Source organism: Calypte anna, chromosome 2, assembly GCF_003957555.1.
Source record: "Calypte anna isolate BGI_N300 chromosome 2, bCalAnn1_v1.p, whole genome shotgun sequence".
Taxonomy (NCBI): domain Eukaryota; kingdom Metazoa; phylum Chordata; class Aves; order Apodiformes; family Trochilidae; genus Calypte; species Calypte anna.
The window spans coordinates 146,811,366-146,825,287 of NC_044245.1; the positions used below are offsets into that span (position 1 = coordinate 146,811,366).

Here is a 13,922-nt window from a genome sequence, read left to right on the forward strand (position 1 = left end):
TTGTCAGCATTACCACACAGCTCTGTTTTATTTGGTAGTATGCAATTTACTAAATTATGTAATTGAATTTCTCAAGAGTAAAGTCTGTTTTGCCAGTGACAGTAACTGTGAGAGGGACCTTGGAGTCTGGATTGACAGGAAGCTGAACATGAGCCAGCACTGTGCCCAGGTGGCCAAGAAGGCCAAAGGCATCCTGGCCTGGATCAGGAACAGTGTGGCCAGCAGGTCCAGGGAAGGGATTCTGCCCCTGTACTCAGCCCTGGTGAGGCCACAGCTTGAGTCCTGTGTCCAGTTCTGGGCCCCTCAGTTCAGGAAGGAGATTGAGGTGCTGGAGCAGGTCCAAAGGAGGGCAACTGGGCTGGTGAAGGTACTCGAGCACAGATCCTGTGAGGAAGGGCTGAGGGAGCTGGGGGTGTTCAGCCTGGAGGAGGCTCAGGGGAGACCTCATCACTCTCTACAGAAAGGAGGTTGGAGCCAGGGGGGGGTTGGTCTCTTTTCCCAGGCAACTCTCAGCAAGACAAGAGGGCACGGTCTCAAGTTGTGCCAGGGGAGGTTTAGGTTGGATATTAGAAAGAATTTCTTTCTGGAAAGGGTGATCAGACATTGGAATGGGCTGCCCAGGGAAGTAGTGGATTCTCCATCCCTGGAGATATTTCAAAAGAGACTGGATGTGGCACTCAGTGCCATGGGCTGGGAACTGCAGCAGTAGTGGATCAAGGGTTGGACTTGATGATCTCTGAGGTCCCTTCCAACCCAGCCAATTCTATGATTCTATGATCTCTCTGCCTTTACTTCAACTTATGAACTTTCTCATCCTTTTTTCTCCCCGTCTTGTTTAAGATGAGGTGTAGTGGGACAGGACCAGGTGCCCTGAGTTATTGATGAGTGGGTGTGGGTTCACCTGTGTCTGGCCTCCCTCCTGCACATGCTGTCTCACTACAATGAGGAATGGTTACAACTGGCTTGGGGGGTAGGAAGGGGCTTGGCCCTAAATCAGGATTAATCACCATATATTAAAAAATATAAAAACATTTTATCACCTTCTTTTTTACCTGAGTGTTTTAACAGTATGGAATAATAGCCCCAGAGATGTCATAAAATCATAGAATCATAGAATTGGCTGGGTTGGAAGGGACCTCATAGATCATCGATTCCAACCCTGTCAGAGCAAAGCTTTCTGAGAATGAAAGATTTTTGACCATTAAATACAACCACTAAATGCCCTCTCAAGGCCTTTTTTATTTTATATTTAATTTTATATTTTTTATATTTGTTTTCATTTTTTTATTTTATATTTTTTAATAGAAATTTCAAAGCAAAATGGATCCTGGTAGGCAGCCTGTCCTACAAATATTGTAACAGTTTTGAAGGACTTTCAGCTTGCAGAAAAAAGGAAAAACTAAACCAAAGGAAACAAACCGCGTCCAAAAAACAAAATAACCCCCACCCAAAAAAACCAACAAAAAAACCCCAAGAAACACCATTTAAAGACAGTAGAGACTTGCCAAAACAGAATATGGCTTTTTCCTGGAAGAAAAAATTAAAAAATAAAAAAAACCCAACCTGTATCAATCAAATTATAAACCAACACCTAAATTAAAAGGCAGGTGGAAGATAAAAAGACACCGTCTGTATATACTGAAGCTGAAATTCAAGAACTCTGTAAGAAAAGTTTCTTAAAATTAGTATTTTTTAAGAAATAGAGTGATGAATGTTTGCAGGACATAGAAGCATTTGTACTTTTAAAAAATGAACAACTCATTTACTCAGACTGACAGCAGAAAAAATGAAAACTGACATTTTCAAACTAAAGAGGCAAAAATTCCCGGAAATGAAGTACTTTGAAAAAGTATTCTAAATGATTAAATGTAATAAAGGGAACCAAATAACATGTAAATTATCACACTGAAATATCTCTGAGGACTTCCATCATCATCATCACCAGTACAATTATCCTACCAGAGTCCTCTAAGCTAGTTAGTTTTTCAGAAGACATGTCACGACTACATTTAATATCAAAACCATGTATCTTGCTCACAAAAAATACATTGTCTATACAGTAGGTAAGTGTAGGACTATTTTATGTAGAAAAAAAATATATCCATTTAAGCAGAAAAGCAACAACTTGAGTACAAAAAAGAAAATGGTCTTCTATAAAAATATTAAAAATATTTAAAATAACTGCTTTTAGAAATATGCTATTATTTATTTGCAACATTTTCTCTCCCAGAGAAGGAGAGATTTAAGGCACAGATTTGCTTCCTGCTTAGCATGTAATTAATTAGTTCCTTTGATGAGTTCATGAATTAAAATATTCTCACACTTGTCTTTAGGTTCCCTGGACACAGAGTGAATGAACACTAACATTTTACATAATGAAGTACTCATTGTAGATTAATTAATTAACTTTGCAAAACATTATGCCTACATAACAGAAGCTTTTATAGAAGACTGCTTCTGACTAAGAGCATAAAGAGTATAATGCAATCCAGAAAGAGCAGCTATTGTTCTTGTCCTGCCTGGTGTCAGAGAAATGCTGCATTTCAGAAATTAAAACACAATGACCAGGAAGGAGAATTCATTATCCTCATATTGTGAGTATCCCTTTAGCTTCTTTAGGTCACCTTAACAGGTGACAGAGATATTCCTGTTTAAACACCTTAAGCCTGGCTCTACCAGAGTCCTTACTCCTGTCCTATCTAGTGTAGCAACAGAGAACCAGTTCCGAGGAAGTGATTCTGCCCCTGTACTCAGCCCTGGTGAGGCCACAGCTTGAGTCCTGTGTCCAGTTCTGGGCCCCTCATTTCAGGAAGGATATCGAGGTCCTGGAGCAGGTCCAAAGGAGGGCAACCAGGCTGGTGAAGGGACTCAAGCACAGATCCTATGAGGAGAGGCTGAGGGAGCTGGGGGTGTTCAGCCTAGAGAAGAGGCGGCTCAGGGGAGACCTCATCACTCTCTACAACTCCCTGAAAGGAGGTTGGAGACAGGGGGGGGTTGGGCTCTTTTCCCAGGCAGCTCTCAGCAAGACAAGAGGGCACGGTCTCAAGTTGTGCCAGGGGAGGTTTAGGTTGGACATTAGAAAGAATTTATTTACGGAGAGGGTGATCAGACATTGGAATGGGCTGCCCAGGGAAGTAGTGGATTCTCTGTGTCTGGGGATATTTCAAAAGAGACTGGATGTGGCACTCAGTGCCATGGGCTGGGAACTGCAGCAGTAGTGAATCAAGGGTTGGACTTGATGATCTCTGAGGTCCCTTCCAACCCAGTCAATTCTATGATTCTATGTTCAGAGAAGGAAACCCTGAGCCACTGAGCCAAGGGACAGGAGATCCAAAACTTCACTAAGCATTTGCTGCAAACAGCTTTCCTCCAGGGAACCCCTAAATCTTGGTCAACTGCTTTCAATACACAAGCCTGATCTTCTTAATCCTAATTAACCAAGTGTCTCTAGAACACCTGCCCTGTTGTTCAAAGTGTCTGGGAAGCAATTAATTCCAAAGATAATAAACCAAGGTAATCCAGATTGTGAGAAGAAAGCTAAATGACATGCTTCAAGGTATGTTCTGCAATGTTACCTATACACTAACAGGCTGTACTGGTATAAACCCAATGCTCAGCATGGGAGCCCATGCAGCACAGACAGAATGGCATATTTCTGACATTATAGCTAGGACCTTACCAACCATGTAATGACCTTGACATCTGTCAAAGGACATTCAGTATAAATAAATTGGGGGGAGGGGGGAGAAATCCTTATTTTGTAAGTAAAGAAGAGGCTCAGTGTATCATTATTGTTCAGGAGCAAGATCCTGGAGCGAGGGTTCACAGATTCATGAATCTACCAAGTCAGTGTTCAGTGGTAGTCAAAACAAAAAACAAATGACAAGTTGTGCTCTGAGCAAAGTAATATAAAATAAAACAGAAAGCACTGCTAGGTCACTACATAGATTACCTCTCAAACAGTGTGTACAGGCTACCTCAGACATACAGCACTGAAACAGTTCAAGAGGAACAACACAACAGCTGATTAATGCATGGAACTGTTCCCATAAGAGGGACAGCTAAGCCAGTCTGTAAAACAGCCACTCTGACAATAACAAGAGGAAATGTGTACAATTAGGACTGTAGGTACAATGTTGAGAAGATGTACTGATATAAGAAAGGCAACAGTAAGTGCAAAGCTGCCAAAAATAATTTAGCTGTGATTCTTCATGTCATGAACAGCACTGACCAAGCGAGGAACTTTATGAAAGAGAAACCCACTAAGGATGACAGACAATGCCTAAAAGGAGAAAAAACATATCAGGCTCTGGAAGTTCCTGAGCTAACAACAGCTGGAGCCCAAAAGCCTAAAGGAAAGCAGCAGGCACATTCATGATTTTCCCTATATTCCCCCACAGGCATCTGCCCTTGGCTACTACCACAGGCAGGATATTGGACTAGACGGTCATTGATCTGATCCTGTACAGCCACTCGTGGTTTTGCTTCCTTTAATCTAGAAGAACATCTAGCATTTTTCTTTACCAGACAGTATACCATCAACACACAAGAATTAGATCAGCAATTTTGAGTGATAACTTAGTTTGCTTTCCAATTGGATAAGTGCATCATCAGAAACATCAGTAATTTATCCTTTCTGTACTATGTCACACAGCATAAAAGGAAACAATTTCAGCAGATCAAAGTAACAGATGCCCTGCTAAGGACATTACTATTGAAACACAAAAGTATTTTGATCATTATTGTAAATCTGGTCTTCAAAAGAAAAAAAGTACCCCAGCTGATTAAAAGTCACGTCAGTTCCCATTGATTTTTCTACCTCTTTACAACAGGATTTTAACTGCCTCTTTACAAAGCACAATATTTGTAAAGTTAAAAGCCATATAGAAAAATTAAAGTAGCAAGTAAAAAACTCAATATACTTAGCATCTCTAACAGCATTTCAAAGTACATACAGTACCCAAAGATAGCACAGTTCTGAAGAATCACTGGCTTCCTATTTCTTTATCATTACTGATCAGAAAAGGTTTAATTGCTTCCAGGTTTCAGTTACACAACCTTTCAAAGGAGGCAGAAATGTTCAATGATTTTGTTTGTATGTGGTCCCTTTAAAGTTAAATACAGGTGAAAAAGCAGAGGCTCAAGTCTGAATCCCACAACTGTTCAATCTCAATACCAAGAAAGAAGTATATTATCCTCTTCTTCTATAGAATAATTTGTTTGTACGTTTGGATTGGAATCAGTTGGCCTATATCCCATACAATGTAACAGATAATGAGTTGAATTACAATTTAATAAAATTCTTACAAAATAAGCAAGCAAAAAGCCATTAGAATGGCTTTTAAGGTACGTGAGGACCAAGAGTTCAAGGATCTGTAAGTAATGCAATATCTGCTCCTGAAACAGTAAAATAATCCTACAGGTAGTTTTGGATCTGTCCCCCCAGTGCTGTGAATCTGTAGCACAAATCTTTGCTGGACAGAATTACAGCTCCTACCAAGGGCATTTCTCAAAGGCTCAATACCTTGGCAGCTGTGTTTTCAAAATAATATCAGAGTGTGGTCCTCCTCCACTAGCAGCTTTTTCAAAAAGTTCTAAAGTAAAAATATGTAGACCAACACTATGGATTCTATGCAGCTGAATTCTGAAATATTTTAATAATTTCTGTATTTTACACCAGAGAGATTTAAAAAGAATCTTTTAATCTAAAGTAATTACTAAGATAATTTCTAAGTGCATTTGCAAGATAATTCACAGAAATCAGTCCTATTCAGCTTGAATAAGGTAAGCACGTTATTTTGTTGTATTTTATCTCTGCTGAAAATACTGGTTTTTTAAAAATTAATTATACTGATCGTGCATACCTGCAACTGGATGCTGGGCAAGAATCCAAATAATGTTTTTCATTTTTGTTGGGTTTTTTTAATACAGGAATATCTTGTTTTGTCAAGTTAATTCCATCAGTGTAAATTATCAAACAATTGAACAAATCCAGAGTACAGCAATTACTCTAGAGAGACTGTGTTTATTATAAAAAGGAAATCCTTATTACAACTATCTGGTACTTGTAATTCCAGATAATTCTAATACAAGCAAACAGTGGGGGTTTTTTATTCAGAAGAAACTATGAGTTTAAGCCCTTGGAATGTTCTCTACAGTACAAATATTAGGGAGATTACACCCTACTTTTCAATACCACACTTCTGACAAAATTGCAGTCAGCCATAATTAAGAATTCTACAGTCTTGGATAACTAAATGATCAACATTGCTTTTCTTTAAAACCCACTGATGTTTCCAAACTATTATATTTTATCTTCAGAAGATAACAATCAAAAACAATTTCAAATAAGATGTAAAAAAACAGCCAGGCAAGATCATAATGAGAAAGTTTGGTCAGGTTATCATATGCCCATTGCTGTCCCAAAAACTAAATCCATGCTGCTCCCTGACCAAGACACAAAGATGAAAACACAGCCACGAGGCACACATGGTGCCACAAGTGGGTAAGTGTTTGTAGCAAGTACATAAAACCCTCCTAAGCAAGGAGAAATTAAAAACTCACCATCACTGAGATCTTGCAGAAGGTTTTCCTGACATGAAAAGTCCAGCTTCACTTTGATGTTCACAGTAAACGTTGCAATTTTTCCAGGTTTCAGAGGAAACTGGGAGAGGGTATCTTCTAGATTCCAACTCAAGAAGTCCCCATAAAGCTTCTCTGTAGTAAAACAAGTAAATATTTCATGAGTATAAACCCTGTGTTAAGGCAGTTAAAGTTTACAGCTGTTGTAGAGAATATTAACAACGTTATCATTTTCTATTTGTATTCTAAAATGTTCAGGATCAAGGCATTAAAAATGAATATAAGACTAGAGAGGTTACTGACATTGAGCTTGAAACACAAAGCTCAAAATACAACTCTTAAGTGAAGAGCAACACTACCAGAAGAAAATTATTAAACAATAGGCAGCATTAAATAAACACTTTTCATACATGTGGATTAAAAAAGTGAATTAAAAAATAAAATCTCATATAGTTTTGAATTATACAAATTCAGGAAATGGCACGTGAATGCAAAAAATATTCCTTCAAAACATGACACTAAAATAAATCACTTGAAATTCTAAACAAAATGGGGAAGGCTGGAAGACTATTGGCTTTATTTTTTTAATAAAATAAAATCCTTTCTCAAAACTGAGAAAACTTCTCATCATGAGAAGCATGATGTATACACGACCCAAATATTAAGGATGCAGCCACACAGGACAGTTTGTGTTACAAGAGACTCGTTGAAGAAATTCTCTGTTACTGGCATACATGAGATACAGCATCTGCAATTATTAGCTCCTCTACCCTAAACCTAAACTGCCAGAAGGTAATATGAGAAAAAAAAACCAACAATATTTACTGTTCATCAATACATGGAGATACTTTATCCAGTTACTAAGCCTCCTCATTACTGTAGTAACATTAAAAAAATCCATCTTGAAATAATGAGGACCAAAGGATGAAGTCCCTCATGGTGTGTGATGTGTGATGTGTTATTTCAAACTTTGAAGTATGCCAAAAACTAAATTCATTTAAGGACAGTATCGTCAGGGGAGGAGGAACAGGGTGTGGAAATCAATCTCCCAGTTCTTCAGTTCTAACCCACTGTACAGGAAAGAGCTAATTGTGTTTATGGCAACCTAAGTGATGCTCTTTTGGGTTTATAACTACAGAAGTGCTGATAAGGCACCAGCATTCTGCCTGTTGCATGACAGAAAGGCTCTTTTCCCACTCTGCCCTGGCAGGGAGTAGCCCAGCAGTGACAAGGAGCTAGGAAAGGCAACACAACCAGCACTGCTGAGCAAGACTGACCAGAGGGATATTCCATGCTATAAAATGCCATTAAAATTTTGGTTTGGTTTTCTCTTCCTTTTTTCTTTGCTTATTAAACCATCACTATCTTTACCTAGGCTACTTTTGGCCTTTTGATTCTCCTCTGTACCCTGCTGGGGGAATGAGCTGGGTGGGAGCTTCAGTCCTGGCTGGGATCATCCCACCAGATCCATAATATCACTGATATTTGCAAAAAATATACAATGGTAAACACTGCAGAAAAATCTATTGATACATAAAATAAACATAATGGTTTCATGGGCAGAACCTTGAAAACATATTTATTTATTATAGCAATGCATACCATCTGTTAAGTATACTGAAGAACTTCTGAAGGCTCATTTAAACACTGTTTCAGCACTGCTTTGCATAACATGGGGACCACTGCAAGTCACACAGTTCATCTCTACTTCATACCAGCCTACTCTACTTAAGAGCAAGTTAGTTCTATAGCTGGTCCAGAGCTCTTCCCAAACCATCATCTAAGACCTATGTGTGAGAAAACAGGGTGGGAAGACTGCCTCAACAGCTACTATCTAGAATTAAGAAAATTTCTTTTAATGTAACTAAAATTCCAGTCCAAACTGAAACAACAGCATCTAGGAAAAGAAATAAAGTGAGTATTTTTCCATTAGCTTCCACATAAATAATAACTGGTTTGCTTGAGATAGTTTTCTCACAGAAAGTGTTGTCTTGTGTCTTTCCACATCAAGTCAATATTATAGACTTGTTTATAAGTACAAAGTTGAGGTAAGAATAAAAACTTCCTCCTAATAATTGCTTCCTTAAAGTCACCTCATCTAATGATTTAGCTGTAACCATACCACTCTTCTGTCTTCCACTTTCAACAAAAGAAGTAGCTTAAGGTCTACAGTAATCTCCACAACCTTTACCAGGTAAGTAAAACATAACAAAAAGGGATGTTTTTTCCTCAGTGAAGCAAAGAATGATGACACATCCCAAGCACTTGAAATCGTCTTCAGCTTAATGAAGAAATTCCAAAATGTATTTTCATTAAGTAGGAGTAATCTGTTGCAGTAGGAGGCTCCAAGTCCTACCTTCACGAGGACATTTGAACTATCAGGAGAAAAGCCTTCCTGCCTTCACAACTCCTTATGAAACATAACCTAACTCCAGCCTGAAAGACTTTATGGTTTTGGTTGGAAAAAAAGGTAAATAGATCTACTCCAGGATATCCACCCATTGTTACCTAGACTTCAGACTAGATTATTCCTCTATGGTCTGGCACAGATAAACAGCTGAGATGATATGGAGATGTCTTCAAATACCATGAGAAGACTACTGCTAGACAGCTGAATTTGTTTCTCTGTTCTTCTCTAAATTCTAGAGGTCAGTCACTTCTAAGAAAGATCAGTGAGGTTGTCCATCCAAATCCATCTGTGCATGCAGCTGGTGCTCACTACAACAGCCTAAAAACCTGTGAGCCTGGTGAGGACACCTGGTATGCTCTCCTCAGTTCTTCAGGTGACATCAGTGTCACATTTGCCCCTGAGTGAATCAAAAAGCTGAGTTCTCACTCAAAGCTTTTACAACAGTGCACCCACTAACTCAGACATAACAAGCCTCTAACAAGAGCTGACTGGAGACAAAGCACGGAAGGGCTTCCCCTTTTCACATGTCATAGTTCTAAAAAAAAAGAATTAAACCATCTGAGGTGGTGAGGGACAATATGAAGTGACATAGAGTTGACCTTGACAGTATGCATGTGATGTCCAACCTAGAGATGCCACAGCCTGGTAGAAAGAGTGGTGCAATGAGACATTAAAAGCCATGACAGACACATTTACTGGGGCAGCATGACAAGTCCCTTTGTCTCGTTTGCCTCAGGATCTGTCCCATAATGCTGCTAAAGGGCTCAGAAACTCTCCTGTCCTTAACCAAGTGCACAGGGTGAGCCACAGTTCCTGCTCATTTATCTGAGAGCCAGAGTGGAAAAGCTAAAAATGCTGCACCTGAAAGAAAGAGAAGTGAGGAGGCAAGGGAAGGTTAGTTTGAAAGCCTGATCTCCAGAGGTTCTCATTAATAAGGCACCATTGAAAACAATGCCAAAACTTTTTCCTCAAGAAAAGGAACTAAGGCTAAAATAAAGGAGAGGTCAGGTCATTGCACTGCAACAGCTAATTCCATGCACTAAATTGAACAAAACAAAATGAGAATGGTTGCCATTTACAGCATTCATCTTTGTGCTAAAAGCTGTGGCCTTAGAAACAGAAGGCAAGGAAATAGAGGTCAGACAGGCACTGACTGTATGCAGCAGCTGCAAAAGATTTATGAGCAACAGCCAAGACTAAAAGAACCAAAGCAAATCAGGTGAAACCAAGGATGATTGAAAGCTCTTTGAATTTGGCTAAAATTAGAGAACAACTTCTCACAGGTTTCCAAGTTGACAGGCAAGCTGTGGTCATGGCAGATGAAGAGGCCAAACAGCCTTCAAGGAGACCTTGAGCAGTTCAAATCACAGGTACATTTCAGCTGAGGAATACTCAAGAACATCTGAGAGATAACTTTATAATGCACTACAGATAGTTCATAAGTGTCTGTATATGCTCTCAAGTTGCTATGTGATACCAAGTTAAAAGTCTAGGTTGCTGTTAGAGATGGTTTGGTGCTGTATCCAAATTATTTCCATGCAGATAGTATCAATGACCAAACTCAGCTGCTGGTGTTACAAAGCTTTAGTTCTGCATTGGCCACCAGAATCCCATACTGCATGTTGCACTATACTGTGAGTCCACTAAATGGACTAAAGTAGAAGAGAATCCATCCAAGAGGGAAAGGCCCCACCCTTGCAACACCTACATGCAATCCCATTTGAAATAACATAATTACTACCTGCTTAATGTGAACCATTAGTTCTTTTGCTAGTGCTCTGCATTGTACTCATAACACATGGTCATGTAAAAAGTCCTACTTTTGTATATTTAAGCATTTATTTTACTCCAATGACATGGTTCAACTCAAGCAAGCAGTACTACAGACAGGACTGTATTTGAGACAATGTAAGAAACTGAAGACTGCGCTTGACAGGGCTCTGGATAACCCAATCAACAAGCTTTCAAAAGACTGGATGAGACAATTCTCAGGAACAGTGTGGCCAGCAAGACTAGGGATGTAATTCTCCCCTTGTATTAAGAACTGGTGAGGCCTCACCTTGAGTACACAGAATCACACAGAATCAGCCAGGTTGGAAGGGACCTCAGAGATCATCAAGTCCAACCCTTGATCCACTGCCACCGTGGTTCCCAGACCATGGCACTGAGTGCCACATCCAGTCTCTTTTGAAATATCTCCAGACACGGAGAATCCACTACTTCCCTGGGCAGCCCATTCCAATGGCTGATCACCCTCTCGATAAAGAAATTCTTTCTAATATCCAACCTAAATCTCCCCTGGCACAACTTGAGACTGTGCCCTCTTGTCTTGCTGAGAGTTGCCTGGGAAAAGAGACCAACCCCCCCCTGGCTCCAACCTCCTTTCAGGGAGTTGTAGAGAGTGATGAGGTCTCCCCTGAGCCTCCTCTTCTCCAGCCTCAACACCCCCAGCTCCCTCAGCCTCTCCTCACAGGACTTGTGCTGGATCCCTTCACAGCCTCCTTGCTCTTCTCTGGACCTGCTCCAGGACCTCAATCTCCTTCCTGAACTGAGGGGCCCAGAACTGGACACAGGACTCAAGCTGTGGCCTCACCAGGGCTGAGCACAGGGACAGAATCCCTTCCCTGGACCTGCTGGCCACACTGTTCCTGATCCAGGCCAGGATGCCATTGGCCTTCTTGGCCACCTGGGCACACTGCTGGCTCATGTTCAGCTTCCTGTCAATCCAGACTCCCAGATCCCTCTCTGCCTGGCTGCTCTCAGCCACTCTGTGCCCAGCCTGGAGCTCCCCATGGGGTTGTTGTGGCCAAAGTGCAGGACCCGGCACTTGGCCTTGTTGAACCTCATCCCATTGGAATCAGCCCAACTCTCCAGTCTGTCCAGGTCCCTTTGCAGAGCCCTCCTGCCTTCCAGTTCATCCACACTACCCACCAACTTGGTGTCATCTGTGAATTTGCTAATTGTGGACTCATCCCCTTATCTAAATCATCAAGTACTGTGTCCAGTTCTGGGACCATCACTTCAAGAAGGACACTGAGGTGCTGGAATGGGTCCAGAGGAAAGCAATGAGGCTGGGGAAGGGAGTAGGGGGAAAGTCTTACAAGGAGAAGCTGAGGGAGCTTTGCTTGTTTAACCTGGAGAAGAGGAGACTCAGGGGGGACCTTATCACTCTCTACAGCTCCCTGATGTTGTAGTCAGATGAGAACTGTACTTTTCTCCCAGGCAGCAAGAGACAGGAGAAGAGGGAATGGCCTGAAGCTGTGCCAGGGGAGGTTTGGGTTGGATATCAGGAAGCAATTCCCCATGGAGAGAGTGCTCAGGGCATTGGAATGGACTGCCCAGGGACATGGTGGAGTCACCATCCCTGAAGGTGTTGAAGGAAAGGTTGGATGTGGCACTTAGTGCCATGGTGTAGCCAGTGTGGTAGTGTTGGGTCACAGGCTGGACTTGATGAGCTCAGAGGTCTTTCCCAGCCTCAATAATTCTGTGATTTCCAGGAGTCCCTGCCCAAGCATACTCCTACTTATCCCGACTGCATGGTTCTCATACTCTCGAAACAAATATAATTCATAGCCTCTCCAAACTCAAATCTCATTTCTGTTTTTCCAAAATGCTGATTTAATAGTCACATTTTTGGGGGTATGTATATTTGCAAATTATTCATCAGATATTTTCCTTTCTGGAATAAAAACAATTATTACCATGCTTAACATACAAAAGACTGTAAAATACACAACCAGACTTCACTATAGATATTTTCCATAGAGATAGAAAATGAAAGATGAAGTAAAATTCAAGGTTTAGTGAACTGACAGCTGAGTGTTTTAATTTTCCTCCTTTTTCCCCATTGTTTTTAACCAAAGTTGTAACTGAGACAATTGTTTCAGAATTGACAGGTCTCTTTTTCAAAAATGCTAAGCCAGTTAACTGGGTAATGTTATTTGCTAAGAGTCTAATTAACATCTGATTCAGAGGCCCATATTTCCACCATTTAATATATTTCAGTGTATAAATTTCACCATTTAATAAACATGCTGTATTTGTTCTTTCCATCACATACACACAGCAGTATGGTACAGTAGGACCATACAGGAATTACTGAACTAACAGAAAGTCATCATAGGTTTCAGCTTCTAAAATTGTTCTTGGTTACAAGTCTCAGACAGAAAATCTGTTCTTAGATGACTGGCAACTCCTGTTCTCTCAGGCTGCAGAGAGAAGGATACTCCTGAAAAAAAAACCAACCTCACAAGCTCAAAAACTGAAATCAACAAAAATCAGGAGCTATCATATTGCATTTTAATATTCTGGCACTGACAAAATAAAACCTGCAATAAAATAAACTATTTTATTGTAAGTGTATCTTACTTGCCACCTGTAGTTCTTTTGTTAATATAATTTTCATAACGATGCCTCAAAGGACAAATAAAAAAATGAGAAAACACAGCACAAAACAGAAGCAAAATTCACCTATCAGGATACTTGTTAATAGTACAGAGTATTTTTAGAGAAATAACTGGAAGCAAGAGATGCATTGTCTTTCTTCCATACTTTCAATTATTCTTTTAACTCACAATAGCTTATTTTATTTATTGTTTTGGTTTTTAGAGGTTTTATCCCATTTTTTTCTTATTGCTCCCTGAGTGAGTTGTAAATAGGCTTATTCAGTTTCACTCCCTCAAGTAGGACAAAATTACTGCTGATGGTAATTTATTTAATTAACTAATCAGTTTATTTAGACATAAGGAGAAAATAATTTAGACCCAAGATTCTTGCTTTTTCCTAGTTATTGCCTCAGGATTTTTTTTCCTGGTAACTAAGATGACATCCAGATGAAATCCAAAACACAGTTGATTCTTTCAACATGCCAATGGTTCTAAAATTTCTTTCGTTTTCTTTCTACGTAAGAATAACAAAACTAGCTCCTCTT

At 40.0% G+C, this 13,922-nt stretch overlaps 1 protein-coding gene across 4 annotated transcripts in view; it reads right to left on the reverse strand.

Annotated features, from left to right (window-relative positions):
• The window catches only part of TRAPPC9 (trafficking protein particle complex 9), a 504,673-nt gene that overhangs the window by 421,917 nt on the left and 68,834 nt on the right, over positions 1-13,922 (reverse strand). For all 4 annotated transcript variants that reach the window (XM_030445091.1, XM_030445093.1, XM_030445094.1 and 1 more), the window contains one exon: positions 6,565-6,717. In XM_030445091.1, the coding sequence (XP_030300951.1) occupies positions 6,565-6,717 (153 nt within the window). The remainder of the gene's footprint in view (positions 1-6,564; positions 6,718-13,922) is intronic.